This window comes from Melozone crissalis, unplaced genomic scaffold (genome assembly GCF_028551555.1).
Source record: "Melozone crissalis strain CALT ecotype California unplaced genomic scaffold, PUWL_Pcris_2 ptg000005l_1, whole genome shotgun sequence".
NCBI classification, from domain to species: domain Eukaryota; kingdom Metazoa; phylum Chordata; class Aves; order Passeriformes; family Passerellidae; genus Melozone; species Melozone crissalis.
The window spans coordinates 10,696,282-10,722,346 of record NW_026535783.1 but is presented as its reverse complement, the minus strand read 5'-3'; the positions used below and the strand labels follow the sequence as shown (position 1 = coordinate 10,722,346).

General features: G+C 45.1%; 3 protein-coding genes across 4 annotated transcripts; all 3 read right to left on the bottom strand.

Annotated features, from left to right (window-relative positions):
• Positions 1 to 922: 922 nt before the first annotated feature.
• On the bottom strand, positions 923 to 2,509 carry LOC128943943 (39S ribosomal protein L50, mitochondrial-like). 2 transcript variants are annotated; one of them, XM_054286931.1, is made up of 2 exons: positions 2,402 to 2,509; positions 923 to 1,648 (listed from the first exon to the last, which is right to left on the bottom strand). In XM_054286931.1, exons 1-2 carry the CDS (start codon positions 2,488 to 2,490, stop codon positions 1,249 to 1,251), a joined length of 489 nt encoding a protein of 162 aa, XP_054142906.1. In that variant the 5' UTR covers positions 2,491 to 2,509; the 3' UTR covers positions 923 to 1,248. The 2 variants fall into 2 exon arrangements, with proteins under 2 accessions (XP_054142906.1, XP_054142915.1); XM_054286940.1 differs by having other exon boundaries at positions 923 to 1,645.
• A 2,314-nt stretch (positions 2,510 to 4,823) lies between these two features.
• ALDOB (aldolase, fructose-bisphosphate B) lies at positions 4,824 to 8,212 on the bottom strand. Its single transcript, XM_054287140.1, has 8 exons — positions 8,101 to 8,212; positions 7,621 to 7,832; positions 7,044 to 7,098; positions 6,732 to 6,892; positions 6,425 to 6,508; positions 5,776 to 5,950; positions 5,436 to 5,635; positions 4,824 to 5,205 (listed from the first exon to the last, which is right to left on the bottom strand). Exons 1-8 carry the CDS (start codon positions 8,210 to 8,212, stop codon positions 5,110 to 5,112), a joined length of 1,095 nt encoding a protein of 364 aa, XP_054143115.1. The 3' UTR covers positions 4,824 to 5,109.
• Positions 8,213 to 23,490: 15,278 nt separating this feature from the next.
• PGAP4 (post-GPI attachment to proteins GalNAc transferase 4) lies at positions 23,491 to 24,713 on the bottom strand. Its single transcript, XM_054288465.1, has one exon. It carries the CDS (start codon positions 24,676 to 24,678, stop codon positions 23,491 to 23,493), a length of 1,188 nt encoding a protein of 395 aa, XP_054144440.1. The 5' UTR covers positions 24,679 to 24,713.
• Positions 24,714 to 26,065: the final 1,352 nt, after the last annotated feature.

The window sequence follows — 26,065 nt, the reverse complement described above, 5'->3', positions numbered from 1 at the left end:
CCCAGGTGCTGTGTGCAAGACTTTGATGTCATTTCAGATTTCTGCTTCTTCAGTTTGTTACAAGCAGTAAAATGCTTTGCATCTCAGACACCCACGTGTGATCCTCTTCCCTTGTACTTCCTGTGCAGATGGAAGCACGGGGTCTGCACCTCCACGGGACTGGAAATGTCTGAGATCAGGGAAATGGCAGTTTGACTCAACTCAGACACAGCAAAACACGAGGCAAGCTGCTGTGAGCTCCTTCCTTGCCTGTCCCAGTTCCCAGTCGTTTTTCACTCTGTTCTGATCATATTACATGAGCTATCAGTCACATCCTGGGGGAGACACAGAAAGGGGAATGAGCACAAAGTGCAGCTACAACTGGAAGCAACTGGAAGTGTTTTGTCACACAGTGCTAAAGATTAAACAAGGAAGTACAGCTATCTGTGGTTTTGATGGAAGGAGGTAATTTCATGAAAAAGTAACTTCCAATTCACTGCTCCCAAACAGCCTCTGAAGCCAACAAGATGACAGAGTTAGCCATTTGTCACACTGTGCTTTCCCAGAAGCTGCAGGGGAGGGATCTGTGAACATTCAGCCTTCCATGGTGATCAGTGAAACATCCCCAGGGCACTCACCCCAGCTCACCCCGTAGTGGAACACGTAGGTGCACACTTACACTGTTCTGAAATTCTCCAAGAGTCAAAAGGAGAAAAGAAAGCATTTCTTAAATTTCTTCAGAGCTTCTGAAAAGAAAGCAGCACTTGAGAAGTTTGCTCAGTTAAGAAACTGAGCGCTGTAACACACAAAAGCAGCAGTGCCTGAGTGTGCTTCGTGCACCTGCACACTGAAAAAAAACAGGGGAGCAAGGGTTCAAGGCTTGGAGTGGTATAACCAGGACATTTCTGGACCATTCCCAGAAAGATCACACAGACTCTCAAACTCATTGTAAACAACTTGTTTTATAGAAAACACTCATAAAATACTATGCATTTCTCAGACTGTTTATTTTCTTGTTATCCTGACTTCTTTTCTTGCAACATATGATTAAAAGCAGATCTGCATCCCCTCTTAGATGGGAAGAAAATCTAAAACCCAAAAAACTTAAAAAACAAGGCCCTTAACAGACATTGGAGAATTCAACAAGATGCCTCGACAGCAGCTTATTTTATAGTGCTGTTGGAGACTTCACCATTACTGAGTGATTTCAGTGAACTGAAATTCCCAGCTCTCACCCCGGCCAGGCACAAGGATGCTGCGTGGGGGGACTCACTGCTGCCAGACGATTTTCAGGTTCGGGGGCAGCTCTGCGGCCGCGAGTTCATCCATCTTGCTGCCGCCGCTCACGGGGCTGCGGTAGAAGCCCAGCACGTCCCCGGCGCGGCGCATGCGGTGCAGCTGCGAGTTGGGGACGGCGTGTCCCAGCTCCGCCGCCAGCCGGGCCAGCAGGCGGTGCTTCAGCCGCTTCTCCTGCAGCGGAGCCTGCTGCCAGTCCTGGGGAACAGAGGGCCCGAACACCTCCCGGACGTGGGACTCCAGGCAGCTCTGCAGGTCCTCGGGCGGGACGTGGCTCCGGCGGCGAGGCTGGGGCTGCATCAGGCTGGGCTCGCTCCTCTCCTCCTGCTCAGGAACCGCTCCGGCTGCTTCCACGGCTCTTTCCTCCTTCCTGCTGGCACCAGAACACATTTTCAGCCTCAGGCTACTCAAGACATAGTCAGAGCATTTTTGTATTCACGGCGTTTTAAACCACTCAATCCAGACACTCCACACATCCCATGGACTCATCAGGTCTGCTGGCCAGAAGTGCACAGGCCTTCCCCGAGTGCTGCTCCCCACACAGGCTGCCTCCGCAGAGCAACCACCCACCCACCTTCTATCACGGGTCTGAGTGAAAACAGCATTTTAACAAGATTAGTTGCCTCTTTTCTGTTACAGCTCCGTTTTCTAATTTGCTGTGAATAACAAGCATATCAGAAAATAACCACTACTATAGAAAAAAATCAGTGCCCATACGTAAAAAAAATCATTACTAGTTTTTAAGTAAAAAAAATTTGCCTTCTCATATGCCCCAATCTAGTCAATAACCTATGCGTGGTTCCACGCAAAATGTTACAGAGAAGATGGTTTTCATTCCCGCGAAATCCCTCTCTTCCCACTCCTAACAAAAGCAGTAACAGTTCTAAAGGCTCCAGCCCTGCACCACTGCACCCTCACCAGCAGTGCACCTCGGTGGGCGCTGCTTGCCCAGAAAACCTGTGGAGTCTCCTTCCCTAAGGACATTCCAAAGCCATGGACAAACCCTGAGGACTTTGCTAAGGCGGTGCCGGGCTAAACGACCTCCAGAGAGCCACGGCCCGGTGCAAGCCCGGCATGCGGACAAGGCCAGAAGCCACCCCCGGAGCCACCCTGTGCCCTGTTGTACCTGCAGCCGCCCCACAGCGCCCTGAGCCCCGCGGGGCCGAGTCCCGGCCTCTGCCGCACCGCCGCCCCCAGCGCCCGCACCGCCGCCATGCTGCGGGCCCGCCGGGCGCCTTCCGCGGCCGCAGCGAGTGACGCGTTTCTGCCACGCCCCGCACAGCCTCATGGGAAATGTAGTCCGTCCCCTCAAGCCAACGCCCTTGCTGGGAAACGGAATGTGTGGAAATTCAGGAAAAGGCGTTCTTTGATGTTTGGTCTTTGTGCGCTTTCAGGCCTAAACGGCAGGAAGGGAGATTTTGGCCCGGTAACAAAAACCAGCCAACAAGCTAGAAGTGATGGCCAGGCCTTGGAAAGGCAGGTGACTTCTTGGCTGAATTGCCTTGTTGAGGTGTAAGGCCTGACAGGCTTCAGTGACCTCAGACACAGGGCAGGTCAGCAAGGCTTGGGAACAAGGATGCACCACTGATGGTGGACACAAAGAATGGAGAATTTATGGCCACAAGGACATTTGGCAGAACCCCTGAGGAAAGGAGCAAGCTGATAAAGGCAATGCAGCAGCTGTGCTGAATCAGCTCCTGCAGGGTAAAAGGCCATTCCAGCAGGGGCAGACCATGGCCATCAACTTACGGCCACCAATTTAAGAAACCACTGACTGAAAAGAAAGACTGAGCATGCAACCTAATTAGCGTGGGCAGCAACAGGCTCATTAACTGACAGAAGACAGAATACTAATTATTATGAAAACTAGATAACTTGTAGTCAATGAATATTAATTCCTTTTACTGTGTATATACCTAGGGGAGAATTTTGGTCATCGTGGTGCTGATGGTGGCTTATAAAAAAGAGAGAGAGACACTTTCTACGCAGACAGATAGTGACAGGATAAGGGGAGACAGTTTTAAACTAAAAAAGGGAAAAGTAGACATTTGGAATAAATTTTTTACTGTGAAGGCAGTGAGGCCTTCACACAGGTTGCCCAGAGAAGCTGGGAATGGCCTATCCCTAGAAATGCTCAAGACCAGGTTTGGACAGGGCTCAGAGCAACCTGGTCTAGTGGATGCTGTCCCTGCCCATGGCAGAGAGGTTGGAACTGGATGGGTTGAAAAATATGATTTTTCAGGTCATTTTAAATGCAAATGATTTTGAGATTGATCTTCGATCAGAGTATCAGTAGGATGCTGTTCATCAGGAGCAGAGGTTTCTGGGGACTCAGGTATGTGGAGTTCCCAGAAACTCAGGTCTGGGAACCCGAGGAGGGTTCCCAGGAACACAGCTGGAGCAGGAAAGAGGTGTTATTCCTGGCACTAGCATCAGCCTCTGGAGTGTTTTTGGCAAATCACTGGCTCTGTGTTCATTGTCAGGAGAGACTAAACGCAAGCCTTGATTATGCAGTGACTGGATCCACATGAAGGATTTTGGCTGTTTATTTATTGCCTGTGTGACACACTGGTTGCTAACTCAGAGGCCATGAGGAGGTGGTTACAGGGCGGTGATTTTTCCTGTTTTCCCTGTATTTGTTGGCAGGAGCAGCGAGTACCAGTGGCCAGGAGGAGCAGCTAGCAGAGAGAGGTGACCCTGAAAAGACATGGAGTCCTCTGGGTCGCGGGACCCTGGCTGTTTAGGGGGCTGCTCCAAGGCCTCGTGAGTTGATTGGTGTAGCACATAGCCAGGCAAATACTCTTACATAACCTTAGGCCTGCTGTTTTTGCCATTTATGCCTTTTTTCTCATGACCATCTGACTGTACTTTTGCTAATAAAGCTGACACCTTTAGCAGGAACACAGCAATGTGCCAAAGGTCAAACCCTGTGTCTGCAACATCAGCCTCGTTACTCAAGCTACACAACAGGTAGGCCAAGATGCCCTCATGCATGCTTTGTGTTAATTATTGTGGAAAACGCCACAGTAAAGGTGATTTGTAAGGACAGACTTTGCACAGCCCTGACTCACTGTGTGCAACCCTAACAGTGCTCAGCAGCCTCATCTCACCAGTGATGGCTCTCCAGACACACGAGATGCTTCTGAAGGTGGTGCTGTTTATCTGTGGCCTGATTCCCCAGAACTGCTTGCTGTGTACATCTCCCAAGTATTTTTAGTGTCTGCCAGACTTCTGTGGGCAGGATTAACCTCTCCAGCTGTGCCACTGTTGGGTTATTTCCCTTTGATGTCCTGACAGTTTGCCAAGCTCACCAGCTGCAACACTTTGTGACTCAGTCTTTGCAAGGACCACAAAAAAACACAGATGTGTGAAAGATATTGTAAAGTTTATACAAAGCAAAAAGAATTGTCAGGTAGAGACTAGTTTTCAATTACTGTTTTATTGACATGATTGAATACACAGTCAGGTTTTATAATTCAGGATTGTGGCTGCTAAATGTGGTAATGGGCAAGGGTAGCTATTTGAATTGCTAGAGAACTACTGAATCTGCCTGCTGTTCCAGGGGCTGAATTTCAGACTGAGGGAGGGTGTGTTCATGATTCATTGGCAGCTGTTGTTTGTTGTTTGGAAAAAATTCCCTTTCCTTAGAATGTGCAAATGAAAAAAGAATATCCCCTTGGTAAATTGTGGGAGTGAAGGGTGGAGAGGAAGCTAAGCCATTCTATCTCCAGTTTGGTGTAGGGTAAGGGAAATTAGATTTCTATGTTTTTCTTTCATTTCTGAGCATCTACCACTGTGTGAGAAGGGACAGGAGGAAAGAAGGTTCCTGCTGTTTCAGTAGGTGTAGCTGGCAGTGAACAGTGACTGCATGGCAGCTGCGTCGTTCTTCCCAGACTGGACATACTGCCCCCTGCAAGCCAAACTGTTAATCTGAAAAAGAAGAAGAAAAAAAATGAGGAGGAAACAATCAGCATGGAGCAAGGGAAGGCAGATGTGTGAAGAACAACCAGCAGGAGTAAGCAAGGCACAAATAACAGGGCAGTGCCCCTGCTGAACATGAAGTACCAGGAGGGGTGGGATCAAGAGCAGCCTTAGGAAGGTGACAACATGTGTCCCTTCATGGTGAGAGCTCTCCTCTCTGCTCATGGGAAGCCTCGTACCTGTGCCCGCTTGCGGAAGGCCTCTTGAGCAGCCTTCTTGTTCTCATTTTTGCCCAACCATGCAGCCAGGGCAGAGGCTTGCAGGGCTCTCCCGTAGGAAAAGGTCAGTTTCCAAGGCTTAGGCAGAGGGCACTGATTCATGGCATTCAGGTTGAGAGAAGCCTCCTCTTCACTCTGACCTCCAGACAGGAAGCAGATTCCTGCAAGAAAGAGGTTTGGAGACTTAGAAATAGTGTTCCAGCCACCTCAATCCCTGGTCTTTACTTGCCAGAGGAGCAGGTGTGTCAGAGGTAGGACAGAGAGAGTGAGAATGCAGAGGTAGGAATGAATCAGGAATCACCGGGAACAGCAGCAGGAACGGTGCGGAGGAGAGTGGTGACAGTTGCTATGGCTACATCCTGAGGGGTGTACTTCTTGGAGCAGGAATGCCCAGCCGTCACCATGTTGGGTTTCAGCAGTGTCCCCTCCAGGTACACGTGATGATCATTCAAAGCCTTGTAGACAGCAGCCAGAACCTGAAAACAGGAGGATTGAATTCAGACCTCTGCTCAGATCTTCACCTCATGCTGCTGTGGAAAGACAGCTTATTCTTTGGTGCTGTAGCAAGATTGAATTGACTTTTGCTTTCTCATGAAATTTATTTCTGGGGTTGCCGTTGTGGACACCTCACTGCTTTTGAGATGACCATTGATACAACTTTTCATATTTAAGGGATTTGTCCTTGCTGAAATTGAGGTAATTGGGTTTGGTCCTGATACATCTTTTTGAGATTGAGAATGCTTATTGTCATTGAAGTGAAAATCCAAAAGCATGGAAAACACTCTTGGATTTCCCATTTCTTTGTTATGTGCCTAGGAGCAGCTCATTTTTGTGATGCAGTTATGAAGGACATTTTTGGTCAAATCTCTTTGAGATCTGTGAGTACAAACTGCGCAAAGTTTAGCTCCAGCTTTGTGAGAGAGAGCACAGAGGGAGGAATCTCTTCTTACCTTCTCTGTGACATACTGACAGCGCTGGAGATCATGGTCTCCATCAGGCAGGATTTCTGGCTCCACGATGGGTACCAAGCCATGCTGGGAAAAGAAAGACAGGGAATTCTTTAGGGCTGTGGAAGTAAAACTCTTCTTGTTGTTTGTCCTGACTTCGGTGCTATTCCTTCCTGCTGTGCTGGCCTTCCTCCTTGTCTTTCCCAAAACCATCACAGGGATTCTCATTTTGAGCTCCCTGGTGTATTGTCACAGGGAACAGGGAGAAGGGGCAGCAGCATCTCAGGAAAGGTTGCTGGAGGGGAGGTACCTGCTGGCAGATGCTGGCATAGCGTGCCAAGGTGTTGGCATTCTCCTGGATGGCGAGTTGAGAGGGTGTTGTGCTGGTGATCTTCAGCACCGCACGCCACTTGGCAAAGTCAGCACCATCTTTCTTGTACTGGGCACAGCGTTCAGCCAGCCCATCCAGCCCTGCAGAGGGAGAGTGATGATTCACTGAGAGCTGCTCTTCAGCACAGAGCTCTGGAGAGTACTGTGACTCCAGCCAGGCCATGTCTCAGGTGAGTCACCCTATGGCTTTGCTGACATGGCCATAGCTTAGGCTCCTTAGATCTCTCCTTACCTTGGATGGTAGTTTCTCCATTTGTTCCTGCTAGGGGTGCTGTGCCTTTATCCAGCTGTGGCGGTCAGAAAAACAGGAAGGGTTAGGAGAGATGAGAATTGGTCTAATTCTTACCCATGTCTAGTCTGCCTTTGAAGGAGGACTGTTACTAATGTGTGGACCTTAATGTGCTCAGGGTGCAAAGGAAGGAAATGTTGGAGCAAAGGGGAAGAAAAAGGAATGAACTGGATAAGAGGAGGGTCAATGTGTATATAGATGTCTGCAGGGAATGGCTCAACAGCTCTGTGAGATGTGGAAAGAATTAGGTTTAGGTTACTGCATGGAGAGACATTTGCAGTGAATAGGGAGTAGATGGGAGTTGATGTATGGAAAGTTCCAGCATCTAGTGCAAATGTGCCTCTAGTTAGTTGCACAAAAGCAATGCAGAGAATTTTAAAACCAAGGACAAAAATGGGGGAAGAGAGAGGACAGGGGACTGGGAGCAGTGTTATTTAGGATACAGTGCAGCCCCAAATATAACTTTCTCTGGAGATGGGATTTGGATTATGCTGCCAGCCTGGCACATACAGATACTCACCTTAATTCCCACCACAATGCCTTTTTCCTTGATAAGTGCTGGGAATGGCTTCCCACTGCTGTCTTTCTGATAGAGGGTCTCATGGAAAAAGATCACTCCCCCAATGCTCTGGTTGATGGAAGTGTCCGAAGAGAAGAGGACCTCTCTAAAAGCTCGGCGGTTCTCCTCCGTGTTCTCCACATTGATCCGCTGCAGCCTGTTCCCCATGGTGCCTGGTGAGGTGGGCAAAGAGGCTCTAGGTTTGGCTGGCCTCCTGGTCCCAATAAGTAGTAATGAACTAGGGCTTCAGTTCAGAACTTCCCTTCTCAACCCACACTTTGTAAGCTTTTGTTGTTATAGGTGCAGCCCTGCCTGGCTGAATTATTCTGCTCAGACAAGTTTCAGTGTTTTTCATCTATTCCACTGATTTCAAATAGGAAGCAAAACTAAAAGGAAAAAACCATCTTGCATACTGCTACCTGATTGGTGTCCAGAACTTACCCACTGATTCATCTGCAGCTAGGATCCCCTTTCCTGAAGCCACAATCCGCTGAGCAATGTCTGCAAGAGCTTTTTTCTGCTCTGGAGACAGCGCTGGGAACTGGTGGGTCATCTTGACTTATCTGTAGGAGAGAATTACTGTTACAAGTAATTGCAAGTAATTCTGGGGGAGACTGTGAACCAGTGACACCACTCAGGTGTTTCCTCTGCAGGGCTCTTAGTGCTTGTCTGGACCATGTTATCATAGACAACATGACCAGAAATCCATTCCAGTTCTTCTAGGCTTAGTGTGTCTGGAAAAACGGGAAAGAAATACAGGAGACACATCTTGCCACATCATTCTAGAACCAGAGTGGGAAAGACTGCATTTTACCTGGATTTGCTCAGAAAATAAAGGAAGGTCTGACATAAAAACATGCACTAAGTGACAAGTAAGCAAATTGCTGACTCTGCATACTTTTTGGTTCCTGTCAGTAGAGTGCCAGTTATTCCATTCCTTACCTTTACACATTTCCTAACACTGCTCCTCTTCTATTTCCTGCCTCTGTTGGCAGTGTTTCCTGCTGTGTCTGGGTGACTTCCATCCCTAAACTTTTGCCTGGGTTTGTAATTCTCCTCCCTATGGCTGCTTTCAGAACTGCAGTGCATTGCTTCTTCTGCAAAAGATTTGAGGCCTTAGGAGAATTCACCCCTCAGTTCTATCTTTTTAGCTGTGGTAGAGGATTACCAGCTGCAACTGCCCAGCACCTGAAATCTGGGTTCTGTCTTGACACGACAAAATTCTTGGTCTTATTAAAGTTAAATTACAGTTTCTCTGATCATCTCAATAGTCAAAGTTACTTTTCTGAGTGTACAGGCCTGTAAGTCTGAAACAGAAAAACTCCCTTCAGTTTGTCATATGTGATAGCTAAAGCAACACCTCTGTTTTTATTAATGGGTGGTAAATCCAGAAGGCACTTGATTAAAAACAACATGAAAGATCTCAAATATCACATTTTCCTTCAAAAGAGCAGGCCTCTGTACAGTGTTTGCATTTTCTATTCCCAAACTCTGCCTGAGAGAGGAGTGAGAACATGCTATTTCCCATTTCATCAGAGATTGCCAGAAAATATTTTTCCCTATATAAGCATGTAGGCAGCCAAGTCCAACTTCTTATTTCTGTGCACACAGATGCTGTGTTGCCAGGGAATCCTTGTCTTATCCTTCCTGCTGAAGGGCACTATGGGGAGAAACAATGGAGAGTCTGTCTGCTACTCATGATAGGGTACAGAGTTCTGAATTGCATGTCAAATGGTGCCAAAATTTTCTGGCAACGATGCCTGATTTATAGCTGAAGGTACTTTGGTACTGGTAATGTTATCCTGCAAGATTCAAGTGGCATTGTCTGCCAGCACAGACCAGTCAGATGCACGTCTGCTTTACCTCTTTGCCAGCTGAGCCTGGAAATTTTCACATGCAGCTTACCACAGAGTGAGTCATTTTAGGTTTAGAGGGATGATGAAGGAGTGCAGGATCAATACTTAGTCAAATTAGAGAGATCTCCCTGCTTTTCAAAGGGCTAAAATTCCTTCTTGCTGTGGTCCTGGTGAAACAGGCATAGCTGAGCTCCTCTCTCTGTCTGTCAGCCTATGGCCAGAGCTCTGGGAACCATCCCTGTACTGTGGTGGTCACAGCTCCATCACTCCCAGCTCTTGGCCTTTTCAGCTCACCCAGAAGAATTTGAAAATCTGTGGTTTATGCTGCACAATATGCTGCATAGCTACTTCAATTCACCTACAACTCTCCTTATCCCTCATCTCCTTTCTGTGTTGGATATGTCTTTAAAAGAGGAAACTGGCTTTTTATTGTGATTACTGTAATAATAGATTGGTGATGAGCACCTCAGTTAAAACCACACTACTGTTAAATAAGTCATTATGCAAAATGATAAGGAATCACTTCAGTAGTTTAGAACCTCTGTGGAGGAGACTGGGAAATTGTGCTCCGGCAAAAATATGATCTTGTCCAAGGTCAGAGCTGATGAACTGCTAAATCAGGGGTGGGATTTTAGAGTTGTAGTTTGGAGCTGTGCTACAACACCAGGAGGTGTATCCAGGTAAGGTTGAATTCAGCTGGCTGGACTGCAGGATCACCAGTTGCTCCAGTTGTGTTATGATGGGTACACTTTCTTTCCAGCAATGCAATAAACAATGAGAATAATGCCTGTTCTATCTTACTTGTTCCCAGTGTTTGCCTAAAGATAACAAGGAGACACTTATCACTCAAAACCAGCCTGCAAGGCAAATTTTCAAAATCAAGAAAGATGAGTTTTCAGTGAATAATGCTGTTCCAAGTGAAAACTCTGAGAGACTGAAACAACAAAGTGGTTTCAGAATGATGAATTGGAAGACAGCAAATTAGTTCCAATTTCTATGCAAGTATCATGCTGAGTGTGAAGGAGCAGGTGGAGATTTGCCCAAAGTGTTCCCAAAATTATCTTCAGGGCCATGGTAAGCGGTTCCCAGGTACTCTGCTGAACTATAAGGATGAATAAAAGGCTAGTGTTTCTAGCTGAAATGGTGAAGGAATGCGGGCAAAAGAACAATTGTAAACCTTATAATAGCTCAAAGGTGCAGAACCTTCTAGTACCCTTCATTTAGGATTTTTTTTTCTGTGATTCTTTCATGAGAATAATAATTTCTGAGAATCTTCATGTCTGCATTCAGAAAGGATGTCTTGCTGCAAAGTCCTGCTCTGAGCAGGGGAACAGGCAGAAGAGGAGTGGAGAATCCTTACACTCCAGTAACATTTCATGAAGCCAAACCAAGCCTTTACTGGTAAAGAGTAAGCTCCCAGCACATCCATAAAAACATTAATTTTGCCATCCTCATTTCCCCTCAAAGAGCTGGATATGTCACCACACAAGAAAAAACCTGAGAAAAAACAGCTGTGCCCAGGCTGCCAGAGCTCCAAAGCTCATTTTAGTCTTCCAAGAACAAAACCTATTTGTCTTTATCTGATTTATCTGTTAAAATTGACAACTTTTCCCGGAAGAAAAAAGTTCTTATGAATTGTGATCTCAGTAACATTACCTGGGAGTTCTCTCACCACTAAGGTGTTTCAAGCACCTTTGTGGTGAGAGAAGTTATTCAAGTTATTTTTATTTACCCATTTTAGACTGTGGGTTAAGTGTCATAAGCTCAAGTGATTTCGCATTGATTGAAACTCATATATTTTACATTGTATGAATGCAACACAGACTCTTTGTAGGATCTGCTTAATTTTTTTTAAAAGTAGAATTATAAAAGAACCTCAAAAGAATAAAACTGCTCAACCCTGCCAGTTTTGTAGCTACCTGAAGTGCTTATCAGGCTTCAATAGCTCCTTAAGCAAACAAATTTCTTTGTTCAGCCCCCATCCTCTGGCCAGCAGGAGGTGGGAGTGTGGGAGCAGGGGACAGCATAGTTGTAAAAGTAAATATTGTAATGCTGAAATCTTGGGTTTCTCTCAGCTACCATAAGAAAGAAGGGCTGAGGGGAAATCTGTGGTGGCAGCACAAGCATTTGATCCTGTTAATATTAATAGTGAGAACCAAAGAGCAGAGTGAAGATGAATAGCAGAAGGAACAATGTTACATTTTGCTTCTAATAATCTTAGAAACTTCAATAAATCGTTGGCATTTTTTCTTTTCAAGAACCTCCTTTGACTGGTATCTTCTAATTTTACATAAAATGTCACCTGAGTCCCAGTTTGCAGATGCGAAAAGATTGGGTCAGAATCTCTTAAGTTTTTCTCTTGGGTCTCTGCATTGCCTTCTTTTATAAAACTAGTTCCAAAAGTGCAGGTCCAAAGTTTTAAACTACAGCTTGTATCCCACACATGGAGCTTTTTCCTATTCAATTACTAGTAAACAGATCCCTTCAGCATCATCTCTGACAGTCAGCAATACAAACTCTGCACACAAGAAAATTGCTTTCAAAGAACAGGGTTTGAAGAAGAAGCAGCTGAATATACAAACAGATAAATACAGTTGGTAGGGACAATGAAAAGTATTCAATAATTTAACCTATCACATGTAGGCACAGTGTTGGCCTGACTGAATGTACTTCTCTTTTACACTTGTATGCTTAGAGGAGACAGACACACGACTTAGGGACCTTACATTTTCACTGCAGTGAATATCTGTGGTTACTGACCTCACTTCTCTGTGAGAAGCTCCATTAAATAAGTCTGGTTCCTTGGGCATGAGGAAAACTGGGGGGTGTGAATGCCTGGGCAAGCTCGGGCACATCCTGCTGACAGAGCACATTCTTATCTAGGTAGCAGAAGACACACAGCTGACAGGACTACTTGATAGGTCTGATTGATGGGCAGCCGTCCAGAGGAGCCTGGCCATGGGGGTGGGAAGAGGCCAAAAGGAGCACAGAGACAAACGCCCAGACATAGCCTGGGGTGCAGAGCCCTGGCAGCCATTCCCCCAGGACTAGTGGGATGAGGGAACAGCTCTTTGGAGATGGTCTAAGGCCCTGTCAGCAGCGAGCTGAACAGGGCCAGCAGCACGGGCCCAAGCATCCTGTGTGAACAGGGGTCTGGCCTGGAGAGCCAGGGGAGGAGACAGGTTATCCCCCTTTGCTCAGCACTCCATAGTTAACACCTGAGTACTGCATCAAGTGTTGGGCCCCTGCAGAACAGGAAAAACACTGACAGACTGAAGTTAGTTCAGCAGATGCCACTGAGAAGGTCAGTGGCTGTGGCACTTGCTCTGTGAGGAGAAGTCAGCAGAGAGGGATCTAGTTCAACCTCAAGCAGCGGTGGCTTCAGGGGCACCTCTCAGCAGTGCTCAGTACCTACAGAGTGTGATTGAAGAGGCAGAGCTGGGCTTTTCAAAGCAGCTGTGATGGGACAGTGAGAGACAACAGGCACAAACTGAAACTAAGGAGATTGAGACTGTATGTGAAGATTTTTTTTTTCACTGTTAGGACAGCCAAGCAATATAGCAGATTGACAAAAAAGGCTGCATCCATCCTTGCAGGTTGCCAAGACCCACCTGAATAAAGACCTGAGCACCTTGGTCCGACCTCATGTCTAACCCTGCTTTGGGCAAGGAGTGCTTGGACTACAGACTTCCTGTGTCCCTTTCAGCCTGAATTACCCGGTGACTCTTTGTGAGTACCTATTTTGAGGAGTCAAGGTGGAAGTGGTGCCTCTTCATATCTGTGAAGGAGCTCTCAGGAAAGAACAGAATGTTTTTCTCATCATCTTTGCACTGAGATAAAGGTTTTGGGTTAGCAAAATGTTTCATTTCTGGATTTTGAGAAGTCTCAAGGGTATGGGAAAAAAAGATATTCAGACTTCTGTCACCTAGAAAAAGAGGCAGATGATTTTGACTAACATGCTAATGTCACCATCTCCATCAGTCCTTTGGGGTATATATTGGGGTAAATTGCTTGGTTGTTTTTTGCTCTCTGAGTTTTTTTTACCATCCTCATGGTCTGTCTAGAGACCTTGATTCAACCTGCTGTTGCAGGAGGAACTGCAGATCTAAAGTTCCCTGTGCTGATTCCTGTGTTAGCCTCAGATCTATACTCAAGCCCTGAACAAATGTATCCCTATTTCATTTCCCTAGCAACTATGAAAGGAGGTTATGTTCAAAGACCTGTCCTCTGCCGTCAGTGCAGAGCACTTAGAATGGCAAGATTTGGCTAAGGTGGCAAGAAGATTGTTGCTTGGAAGCAACAATCTTCTTGCCACCTTATTATTTTAATTATAAAATCATTAGGGAGAAGCTAATTCTCTTTCAGGGCTGGACTTTTCTCAGAAAAGGTAAAAAATTGCTTTTAGACTTGTATGAGAATTCAAGTCTTGTATTGCCAGCAGGGGAGGCTGGGGGAAGTAGTGGTGAGAGTCTCAGGCGGACTAAATAGTTTTGGGTAAGCACAAGGGACAGTTGAATAAGTGATAGAGAATCACAGATTCAGTGAGGATTTGAGTTTGTCAAGCAATTTCCTGAAGCTGGCTGTTCACAGCTTGAAAGGTTACAGCATACAGATGCAAGAACAGGCTTTGTTTTCCTGCACTGCACCTTATACCTCCTTGCCAAATAAACTTATCAGAAGAGGCTGCACAACAAACGCACATAATTGCACTTCTGTCAGCACTGATGTCGGTCAGGACCAGCTGCCTTCTCCAGTCATTCTCTGTTCTCCTTGCAAAACAGAAATTCACGTACACCACAAGCAAAAACAAACACAAAACAAAGCAACAGAAAGCAATGTGGGTATGTTATTGCTCTACAAAGCAACAGAAAGCAATGCGGGTGTGTTATTGCTCTAGTCCCCTTAGGCAGAGGATTCACTCACTCACTCCAGGAGTTCTGAGTGACTAAGCTAAGTTAGAAAGCCAATGTTAGCAGCAGAAGGATCACTTTAGAAAACCACTGCAGAATGGCTGAGTGCTTATTTCTCACAAGCTGTTCCTGAAACAAAGAAAATTAAAACAAAACCAAGAACAACTTCCCAAGCCCACTGTAGATAAACATACCAGGTCTTAGCTGCTGATATACGTACCAGCTTTACAGTTTAGAAATTAAATTATTATACTTACTTGTTTGTGGGCAGTTTCTCTGCTGCTACAAGCTTCTGGTGAGGTGTTTGCAGGCAAAGAGACCCAGTCCTTCTAATCACTAACTTTTATAAAATTCTTGGTGGGGCTTTTTTTTTCTCCCCCTTCACTCCTTCGTTGTCCCTCCTCCCCCGCAAGCTGTTGGGGGACGTGTCACTGCTCAAGGCTGGTCACTGGCTATCAGACCACCACCACACACCTCCAATGGGACCTGGTCGTGCTCCTGCTGTTCCTCCCCTTTCCCCTCCCCTGTATATATAAAGCCATTAATGCAGTAAAACTGAGATGTTTTACAGTTATTTCAAATTATTCCTCCTCTTTCTAAAACAGACCAAAAAGAACTACAAGAGAAACCATGGAAATTGCTTACAGGTATCTTGGGCACAGCTTTATCATTTAGGGTTAGATCTTCTGAAAGCTTATACTTAGGAAACTGCAGGAAGAAAGAGCAGAAAACAAAATGCAGAAACAATTCAACAGATCCTTAACTGGCATGAGCTGGTATAATTTCAGAGGCTTCCTAAGTGTTAACATTGCTTTTCCTTACTAGAAAGTCTTGCATGGAACCATATGTTCCTTTTCCAGTTGGTATATGGAAAGGCAAAATGTGATGGTACAGTATCATGTTTAATGATAAAGTTTAATGCAAGTTCTGATTTTCTGTAACACAGTGTACTTGTGAAATTAATGATTGTCAAACTGCATATGCCCACATTGAGGTTCACAGCTGCAAGCCACATTTTCCCCCCAAATCCCACTGAGATGCCCACCCATATTGCAGTGATGTGAAAACTTCTCTGTGCTTAGCAGAATTTTTTAGTGAAAAATACTGATGATGTATAAATGGTGTATCAGCATTGCAGTTTATATGAATCCATGCTACAATCATTCACCAACTCTAGGCCTATAGGTTTGATTATTTGCTTTAATTTCTTTCTCCCCATCCTGCAGGCCAGTACTCCTGGAGGGAAGTATAGCACAAGGACTGCTGGACAAGCGTCATACCCTCAGGAACATCACCCTCTGTAACCTTGGACATTGGCACGTTTTTACCAGAGAGACCCAGTGTTTGCCTGCAGAATGACGTAGTTTCTCCATTTGTTTGGCTCCTGCAGTGACCCTTTGGCCTTTACAAGGACAGGTGAGACCCTGATTTCTCTCTCCACAACCCTGTCTTCCTCCTTGAGCCTCTCTTGTGCAGCTGCATGCCGAGGTCAGTGCTTGTAGGAAACCTTAGGAGCCTGCCAGGCTGCCAGTCAGCAGAGAAACCTCTGAAGGACCTGACAGTGCAGTTCAGTCAAAGGCCTCGTGCTTCTCTTCCTCTGTTTTCCTCCATGCTGCCCTCCCTGATCCGTGTTTTTTTGCTGAAGGAAGCTGTGGTACATGACATGGACATAAAGCCTTCCCTGCTTTACAGTGTTTGCTTTACATTCCATTTCTCCCATCCTAGCAAAGAGACAAACCCCATGGTGTATTAAAGTTTCTCCACCACAAGAGAAGCATCCTAATATAGAGTAAAAATATTTTTAATTGAATAGCTTATCTAAGACCCTCTTGAGACCAAGAAGGTGCTGTAATCGTGGTCTTCTTCCTCAAAGTCAGAGTTTCAGTCCTGTTGTTCCTGCTTTGGCTAGAAGTTGATATAGGAAGGAAGTTCTTGGAAGTGTTTTATTCTCAATGTCTCATCTGTGATATGGCCTCACGGGCTATTAGAGAAAATCTGTGGGAGTCTTCTTGAAAAAAAGCAGTGTCACACATTTGGATACACTTTAAATAATCCCCTGCAGCCCACCTTGCATTCTTAACTCTTCAGAAGTACATAAATGTATTTCCAGATGGATAACTGGGGATGTGTGCCTTTCCAGGCCTTCTAACCCTTCAATCCAGCACTCCAAACACAGGATTACAGGTTCTCACAGAGATTTTGAGGACACAGGGAATAAAAGGTGAATATACAAGACACTTAATTTTTTCACCTAATTTAGGAATGGGAGCTTTTTCAGATCAGAAAATGGAATGAAGAATCATAGTGGATGATGTTGCTGTAAGGTGGTAGCTTGCAGACCCATCACACTGACCATACTGTGCAGAAATAACAGTGATATTAAAATTACACTGGAAAAAAGCACATACTTCCATCACACGTAATCATACTTTGGGGATAATTGTCTCTTAAAAATGAGGTTATAGTAGTGTGGTTTCTTAAATAAGAGGGAAAAGCTTGCATCATGAGTGACATGCAGTGCACTTGCATTTACCAAACAACTAACCTGGCCCATAAGAACTACCAAATCACTGCCTGCACTAACTATTCCATGCCAAAATTGGTGTATTAACCAAGCTGTAATTCTGTCTCATGGAGGTAGTGTTTGATCTCAGACCTGGCAACTCTCACACCTCTCCAGTGTCCAGGAAGGCTGGGCTCCCAGTGGGAATTCAGTTTCAGAGGCAGAACCATCTCTCCTCTTCAGCCCTCGGGCTCCTCTTCCCCTTCAGCCTCTGGCATGGGAAGGAGGACATAGGACAAAGATCCCAGTCAAGGATAAGGATAGGGTGAACAAGAAGGGAGGTCAGTTGCACTAAAGAACAACTACTCTCAGTTTTTTGTAGTTTTAAAAATGGTCATGCAGACTATTGCAGTGATTGCTGATACACTTTTTTAGTGAAGAGTATAATGATTTATTAGAGAGAGGAATACTAGCTGGTTTTGAGTTTTGAATGTGTGAGAATCGATTGCTTAAATACATATCTAACTAAATACAGGGGGCAGTTCTGCACATGTGGCTTTTTGATGTGTTCATGAAAGAGTTGATAGAAACAGTCTTGGAATATAAAAATCTTTATAGCTGTGTTTGAAACATCACTGTAAACAAGATGCACAACTAGTTACAGAGCCTAAATGTTCATTGTTGTGCCTTTTATAGCATAGAAATAGAAAGCAGTAGTTAGCTATAAAAGAGATTGCTTAGGGTAAAACACAAGAAATGTCTTACAACATAAGTGAATTTTCTATTTGAATGGCTTGGAGACTCTGCTGGTGACTTCTCATCTGGAATTCCCACATAGAAGTTGATAGAAGTATGCATTTAAAAATATTAAGGACCATTGAAAACTCTATTCACATGTCGCATGAGTTATTACTTATGTATTAATTTGTGGGTTTACATTTTGGAATTTGACAATTTAATTGCTGTCCTTGTTATATCCAGCCTTGCTGTCAAAGGATCTAACAGTTGCACACTGAAGTTTTAGGTGAAGTTCTGCTGGATAAAATGTAGTAAAATCAACAGAAAGTCTGTTTTAAAGACAGATAAAAATATTGCAATTGCTTATGATTTTCCAGATTGTGATTTTTATTGTCTGTTTCTAGCAGTGTAATTCTGATAATGTTTTGCATTTAACTACTCAAATGACCTCAAATGAGAGAGATAAATTGTAGTACACCTCAGAAAGAATGATGAAGCAACTTCAGAGATTATATGGTCACCACAAGAAAAAATTACAAATATACAGCTTCTCTCTGCGCTTAAGTAAATTAAATAGTACTTTTGGATGTGGTCAAACCTGTAAAATGGATTGAAATGGAATGGAAAAAAACACTGGGAGTTGGAAAGATGTCCAAGAATAATATGCATCCACATGAAAAACACCTGGCTCTGTTGCCCTGTGAGGCTGCTGCCTGCGTGATGGGGTTAAAGTCTAATCTGAGCAGGCTCAAGCAGAGTGGAGTCTGCCTCCTACCCACCCCTCCACACTGTGCTGGATGTTTCCTGTTTTCTGTACTCTGCAGTCTTGCTTAACCATCTCAAAGTCCAGCTTGTTCATCCCTATCTAATCAGAGGTATTGTTTATTAAGTGGTTTGTTTTCCCCAGTCGCCTACAGCCCTCACCCCCAGTATGAAGAGCCTGGCTGGTTAACCCCACTGGAAGAAATGCCCCTGTATTTCTGGCTCCACAGCAGAGTTTGCAGACAAGTACATCAAGTGGGCTGGGGGGTGTTGGGCAGAACAGACTCAAACCACCAAGAAGATTGCACAAGGAAGGGTTTACTTTGTTCTGCATTCTGCGCAACTTAAAGCTGGGCTGCAACAAGCATCATGACCTGGAATGAAAACCAGGCAAGCAGGCAACACTCCTGTTATCAAAACACAGATCTTTGCACTAATTTAAATAGTGAGTATAGCAAACAAGGATACAACTTTAAACTGAGCTGCCTGCAGCAACTTTCCTGGGCTGTGAGAAACAGCTGTAACAGGACATGAAGGTAAATGCTGTAATGACACTGGTCTCTGTGCCTTTCTGTTGACATTTTGTTTTTAAATAAAGCAAGAAGGCAAACACCTGGGTTCTATAAAGGGAGACATTTAACTGTTTATTACCTGTTTATCTGAGCAGCGCATGGTACCCCAAAAAAGCACAATTAGGTGCTTTTAATGCATGCTAATATTTGCATTGTTTGCAAAATACACCCCACAGCAAATGTCTGAACTGGATGAGCTTGCTGAAAGGACCATTTGTAGATGTGGTTTCTGTCCAGGAACACTGGACACCGAGGCAGAAATTCTAAGATAAAGTAGACACAGCTGCCCAGAGGCTTAGAAACAGAACAATAAAATGTAACTCATCAACATTTAAAAATCACTGTCATTCCTAGCTTCCTAGCCACCAACATGACATTCCAAGCTTGCCATGAAGAACAAAGTCATGGGAAGGGACACTGATGTGGCTGACCCTTAGCCTGTAGGTACATGGATAAACTGGCTGATGGGGTGGATTCTCCCAAAGCTGTCAGGACAGATATCAGTGGATTATGAAGTTACTCCAGAATAGAGACATGCAGTGAAGAAGCAAAGACCATGGAGTACCTAATTCTCCATGCATTTTTGGCAGGTTTGTGTTTTACTGAAGATTATTCAGAGCCACATGTTGGGCCCTGCCATCTGCTGAATTCAGATACGATGTCTGTAAAGCTGGTATGAAAATACACAAAATGAAACTCTGACTTTGGGAGAGAAACTGCCAATGCCTTTGTAACTACCACTGTCTGTCACAGAAAATTACCTTTTTTATTTTGTGAAATATGTACCCTCTCTATACAAAAGTAAGCCAAGGTTAAATTCCAGCACTCAGACCTTGATTTTACCTCAGGTCCCTGTTAAAATGCCTCGATTTTGATTGAAGAAGGGCCTGAGAAACCTGTTCTAATAAGACCTGCTTTGAGTGGGGTTGGATTAAAATTATAACATCTGTGCCAATGCGTGAACATGGGAGTATCTTTCTTTGTCAAATATGGTAAGGGAAGATGGATCAGCCAATCAGGAAAACAGTGGGACACAGAAAGAAGAGACTGTTAATATGGTCTTTGTAAAAGGTGATTTATTTTGTGGAAAGTTTGCTTGTAAATAAATTTAGTTTAAAAAAACCCAAAAAACAAAAACCAACTAATCAAAAAACACCAAAACCAAAAAGAAAAAAAATCCCCAAAAAAACACCCTACCAAACATTTCAGCCTGTATTCAGACAAATTGCTGCTGAAATACCCAATCTGGTGATTCACAGCTCCTCACCACAGGAAGGAAGGCTTTTCTCTCTTCAAATGCAGTGCCTTCTCATTAAGACATTGATGCCTGCTGGAGGTAGAAAATCCTCTTGGGTTTCTAATCTAGTTGAGACCTGTCAATTTATGCCCTGTGTTCTGCCTGCACCATGCTTATGTTGGACACACTTTGGAAATGAATGTAGTTTTTGTTTAAGTTAATAACTCCCCCTGAACTGTCTTGGACAGTAAAGCCTTGGGTCCTGCTGATGGCCCCTCAAGAAATACTCCTCTTGTGCAAGCAGCAGCTGCTGCATTGAAGAAGTCTCCAAACTATTGGGAACAAACCAACACCCAAGCAAATCCACACTCTTTGTTTCAAAAAGTCACTAAGCTTGATTTAAAGTGAAAGAAACCAAGCTCTTAAGGCCACATTTCAGGAAGCCAATACCATGCTTTGAACTTCTGTAGTCTGAGATGGGGCAGCTCAGCTCCACTCCCCTCACAGAAAAGAGAGGGAAAAGGCTTTTGGGTGTTTGAATACTGCATTTTTAGCCTGAACTGCAGAACAAAATCCAACAGGAATTAAGAATTCACAGTAGCTTGCCATTCTCTGTTCTGACTTCTCTGACTTCTAATTTCTAGTGAAACATGCAGCACAGAAAAGAGAAACAAGGCTCAATCTACTTCTGGGAGATTGGAAGGCAGCCGCAGGAGCCCTTTCCTGGGATGCCCCATTGGCAGGCTGGGCACTGTGCAAGTACCTGAGTAACTCAGAACAGCTTCCTGAGGCTCAGCAAAGCAGCACCTCTGTTGTGAAGGTGAGTTGCGCACTTTAGGAAATTGTCCCAGAAGGACATAAAGAATTTCTTAACCTGCTTCTTGCACAAAGGAGTTTCTTCTCAGCTGGTTTATCTGAAACTCTCACACTGGCAAGTTCAAGCCCTGGGCCCTCTGCACATTGTTTGGTCTCGCAGTCAAATTCTATCACCTCTTATGCCATGAAAATTGTCTTCTGGTTTAGAAGGGATGCCTCAAATTCATGTTCTTAATTTCCACCTACGAGACTCAGTGAAATTATTGACCTCTCCTGGACTTTTGAAACGTCAAATTAAGTACTACTGGACAAACAGGAAAATAACTTTGAGACAAATGGATAAATCATTTCCTCAACAAAACATTTATTAACTGGATACAGCTTCTTTCTTGATTGCTTACTTGCTTGCTTTCCCCTCTTCCTATTTCCATTTTCTGTCCCATTTCTTGCTGTGAGATTTTCTTTGCAAGAATGAATATGAATGGAAAGAACAGAGCACTGTCCTGGATTTTTACAGTACAAGGACATAAAAGAGAGAAGAGCAAGCACTGAAACATTCACAGCTGAAGATACAGTTGTACATGCAGGCACTTGGTGGAATAAATACACAGTGACACTCAAAGCCTGACACCCAAACCCCACTGCAGTGAAGCCAGAGGAGAGATTTGCCCACCGGCCACTGTGTGACTACCCTGGCATCTCCAGGGTTTCCAGTGGCTGGGAACAAAATGTGGTTTTGCCTGTGCCATTTTCCTGGTGTCTTCTGCCAGAAGGCCTAAAGGCCAGGCCTTTGGAATGGCATGGAACCCACAGGCAGTTTTTACTCACTCTAATTTCCAAAGATTTTCTGAAGGTATCCAGCTGATTACTGGAGAGCAAAGCACTGCTGCGATGCTGTTTCTCAGCTAACCTGCACTGTGCCTTTGTGCTGTGTAACTGTTGCCCACCGTGCTGACAGAGGGAGGATTGCCATTTTCTTTGGTTTCATCTCTCAAGAGCTTTAGGTATTTCTCACCTACAATCAGACTTGTTGAGAGCTTAAGGCATAAATCACCTGGGAGAGAGCTGGGACAAGAAAATCCAAAGCAGAGCCCGTCCGTTACCAAAAAGAAAAAACGAAACAACCCCCACTGATTAAATTCAACAAAAAATATTTTCTTGGTTCATTCCAAAGCAAGGAATATGGTTTTTAAAATAGTTCAACCAAATGCCACCTTGAAATGAATTTCATTCAAAGCTAACTAAAGCCAAAGTAGGCTTTTCATCAGATATACCTAATTTTTGCCTGTTTTCTTTCAGTATGAAGTCTCTTGTCATCTGCAAGGTTTTCTATTAAACTGTGCCCACAGCCCTGGTGCAAAGTACCTCTCCCACATGCCCAACAACCAGGAGACATGGTGACTGTCAGAGTGGCCCTTGATGTGCTGTGCTGTTGTTGCTCGCTCTTGTGAACAGCTGTCTTTGTTTCCCACAGGTATTTTTCTTTCTGCCAGGAGCAGTGAATGAACCACTCCAGCTGAGCTGTGAATTACAGCTCCAGAATGAACAAGGATCCTGCAAAACAGCACCTGACTGAATCTTTCCTTTGCCTCTCTACTGAGGGACAGTCAAGGTAAATTCATGTTGAATGTCTAAGTTCACTCAATGGCTGACAAGACTTCTTCTAATGGATCCAGTACAACGAGTGATGATCCCGACCAACAGAGCAATCATTGTGTACACTGTGTGTTGTGTATCAATGGAAAATGTGCCTTTGTGGCCTATCTGTGTGACACCAGTGGCTGTGATTCTGTTTTCTGATCCCTACTCTCAGAGGTGACCCTTAATAAAGTAGCAGAGGTTTTGTTTTTAAGAGCCTCTGGTTGAAGTGGAAATGTTGGAGGTGCAGATAGGGAGACAGTAGCTAAAGAGACTTCAAAACTTCAAAGAAACTAGGCAGAATTTGTGGGAAAGTTCCTGCAAACCACTTCTGCTTTTGAAGGGTCTGCTCAAAACCACAGCTTTGGAACAGAGACAGGTCAGAGATGAGACCTTAGTAAGGACGGGCAAATAAGGCCTTCCCATCCTTATTAGCTTAAATTTGAAACATTCACTTTGTCCAACATTTCTGCTGCCCTAAGGTGAGGATTTTTGTAACCACTGTCCAGGAACAGTGGGCAGGAAAGCCGTGCATGTTGGTGTGAGAGCTTTTCTTTGGGAATGGCTAAGGAGAGTAAGCTGGAATCCTCCACTTCCCTCCCAGGTAGTGCATGGTGATGCATCAGTTCCAATTTCATATTAAATAGGGTCTCTATGAACAAAAGCTGATTTTTTAAGAAAACTTGTACTTTTAGAGAGAGTTATTTTTGACAACCAGCACAAACTCCAAGTTTGCACACTGTCCCTTTGCCCCATGGCGAGTGCGCTGGTTGTGGTTGTGCAGCAAGGCAGGAGCAGCTCACAGCAGTTTCGGGTCGCTGTTCAGTCGGAGGCTGGAGTACATCCCCACGTGCCGCACCAGGTTGGGCTCCACCACGAAGGCGTTCTCGCCCTTGCCCCGCAGCAGCGAGTAGAGGGCGGTGTCCTTGGCGAAGCCCCGGCGGCAGCGCAGCCCCCGCAGGTATGCTGAGGCCCGGCGGGCGGAGGCAGCAGGGAAGAGCATGGCGGGTGTGCAGCACTCGCTGGCTGGCGCCACGTTGTAGAGTGCGGGGTGCAGGCGGCGCAGCTCCAGCCCGTAGTGCCGCCCCACCAGCTCCGACAGCACCATGCTGTACAGGGCAAAGAACACCACCAGGCACCAGCCGGGGCCTGCCCGCCCCGCGGCCCAGCAGTAGGCGCAGCTCAGCACCGGCCCCAGGAACATGCCCAGGCCAAACCACTCCAGGATCCTCATGGGCTCGGGGTTGATGTAGCGCTGGAGCCTCTCAGGATGGTACAGCTTGAAGTAGAGAGCGTCTCTGAGGTAGGGCTTGGAGAACCGGGCCGAGAAGAGGTGATGCAAGACAGAAAATATCTCCTCCTCTGGCACAGCATCATCTTCCACCAGGAGGATGTACTCTGGGCTGTACATCAACAGTGACTGCTCCAGGCAGAAGATGTAGTCCTGCTTCTCCTTCTCGAACTGGTTCAGGCTGGGGTCAGGATTCTCTCCAGTTCTATCACGACTGACTGTAGGAAAGAGGCTGCTCAGCAGCCTGACATCCTGATGGCTGCTGGGGTCCGACTCCACGTTACAGAGCAGCATGCGGTGGCTCTGGCAACGCGCCCCACATTTCTGGAGGAGGCGGTGGAAGTGGGAGGCCACTTGCAGGACGTAGTGGAAATCATTCTGCCTCTGCACAGTGATAATGGTGATCAGCAGCAAGGGCTGGAAGGTGTCACTGCTGTAGGCCTCGGAAGTGTTTGGCATCTGCATCTTCTCAAAGTAACGGAGAGCATCCTGGCCCTCCTGCTGGTTCTGCTCCAGGAACTCCCGGCTCATGGGGTTCAGGTGCCAGCGCCGCAGGTAGAAGTAAGAGTGCAGGAGCCGGTGGCAGATCAAAGGTGCCAGCACACCAAAAGTCACCACAGTCAGGGTGAGGAGATGGATGAAAGGGCTGGACCAACGGCACCACCTCCCACAGAGCTGCCAGGCTCGGTGGAACATAACTGCTGCAGAAGGAGGGTACTCCTGCACTGCTCATGCCCTCAATCCTTCACTTCCAATGCATCCTTCTCCCTGGACTGCAGGATACCACTGGGGCCATTGCTGCCAAACCTGCACAGGTTGTCCAAGCCCAGAAAGGAAGAAAAAAGGATGGTTAGTGAAATAGGAACTGACAGAGAAAATAGAAAGCAGAGAACTAGTCTCTGAGTAAGCTAAAATACAAGGCCCTGTGTAATCCCTTATGGTGGAGGCATCACAGAATAGTCCTGGGACATTGAGGACAGATGAGCCAAACTTAATTTCCAGCAAAGGACCCCTAAGGCTTTCTTAGCACATAGGAACTCTGATCTAATCAAGCTCGAAAGGACTTAGTGTGTTTGTTACTGTGCTTCAAACATGTAACAACAGGCAAGGTGGATGCAGGATGTGTGTAAATCCCTTTCTGTTAAAGGTTAGGTACCCCTCTCTGGTGACAGTGACATAATAATATTTAGATCACAGCCACGAAGCAAAGCCAGAATTCCTATATCTTAGTCTAGCATATATTGGAGAGAAAAACTTTTACCTCTTTGGAGACATACATACTTCCCTGCTGCTGCTCACACACTTTCAAATGTGGCATTTTACACTCTCCTCCCTGAAATGTGAAGCCATATAACAAAGACACCAGTTTACTTCACTAAGAGCCTGTGTATGTTAAGGGTAATGTGTGTGCCTGTTTCTTTCAGATGTCTCCTCCTCACTAGAGCCTGTGAAATACATGGGCACAGCAACATGAACATGTTGCAATTGAGCCATTGACTCCTTATATAAAAGTACACAATTCAGAAGTATATGCCTTCAATTTTAAACTGAAGTATTCACATAAATATGTAACAATTTTTGTATACAGATTCACTTTAAGCAAATATCCACCTTCACCAAAGTTAGATTTTTCCGTATCTGCTTCTCTGGCTGCCCTGAAGACCTCACAGCCTGGCTGACAAAAGCTTACCCAAAATCAGGGCACTTAGCTTGTTCAGATGAATTCTCTTTTGTCAGTAGTCTCACTTTTAATTGGTTGTCTCATTCTCCCTTTAATTTCCTATTCCCTTTCCCTAAGAACTGAGGTACTCATGTTCCCCTCTCTGAGATGACTGAATGTGCACTGGGTGTTCAGTGCAGTTTCTCCAATTTTTACCCTTCTGCATTCACCAAGTTCTGATCATCAAATGGTGGTTCAATCAAATGCTATTCTTTGTCCTTTTCTACACTGTCATTTGAAGCAGCATTAGCAAAGTTGGGTAGATGGAAAAAATAATGGCTTTTCTCCTCTGTCTCAGAAAAATGGATCTTGTATAAGAAAAGATTTGGAGGACATGGAGCAAGGTCTGGCTTTGGGGATACT

Coding starts and splice junctions, on each gene's coding strand:
- ALDOB (XM_054287140.1), bottom strand. CDS start 8,212: ATGACCCACCAGTTCCCAGCGCTGTCTCCAGAGCAGAAAAAAGCTCTT. Junction 7,833..8,100: donor AGCTGCAGATGAATCAGTGG/GTAAGTTCTGGA, acceptor CCACCTCACCAG/GCACCATGGGGAACAGGCTG. Junction 5,206..5,435: donor CCTTCCGCAAGCGGGCACAG/GTACGAGGCTTC, acceptor CTTCTTTTTCAG/ATTAACAGTTTGGCTTGCAG.
- LOC128943943 (XM_054286931.1), bottom strand. CDS start 2,490: ATGGCGGCGGTGCGGGCGCTGGGGGCGGCGGTGCGGCAGAGGCCGGGA. Junction 1,649..2,401: donor GCGCTGTGGGGCGGCTGCAG/GTACAACAGGGC, acceptor TTCTGGTGCCAG/CAGGAAGGAGGAAAGAGCCG.
- PGAP4 (XM_054288465.1), bottom strand. CDS start 24,678: ATGTTCCACCGAGCCTGGCAGCTCTGTGGGAGGTGGTGCCGTTGGTCC.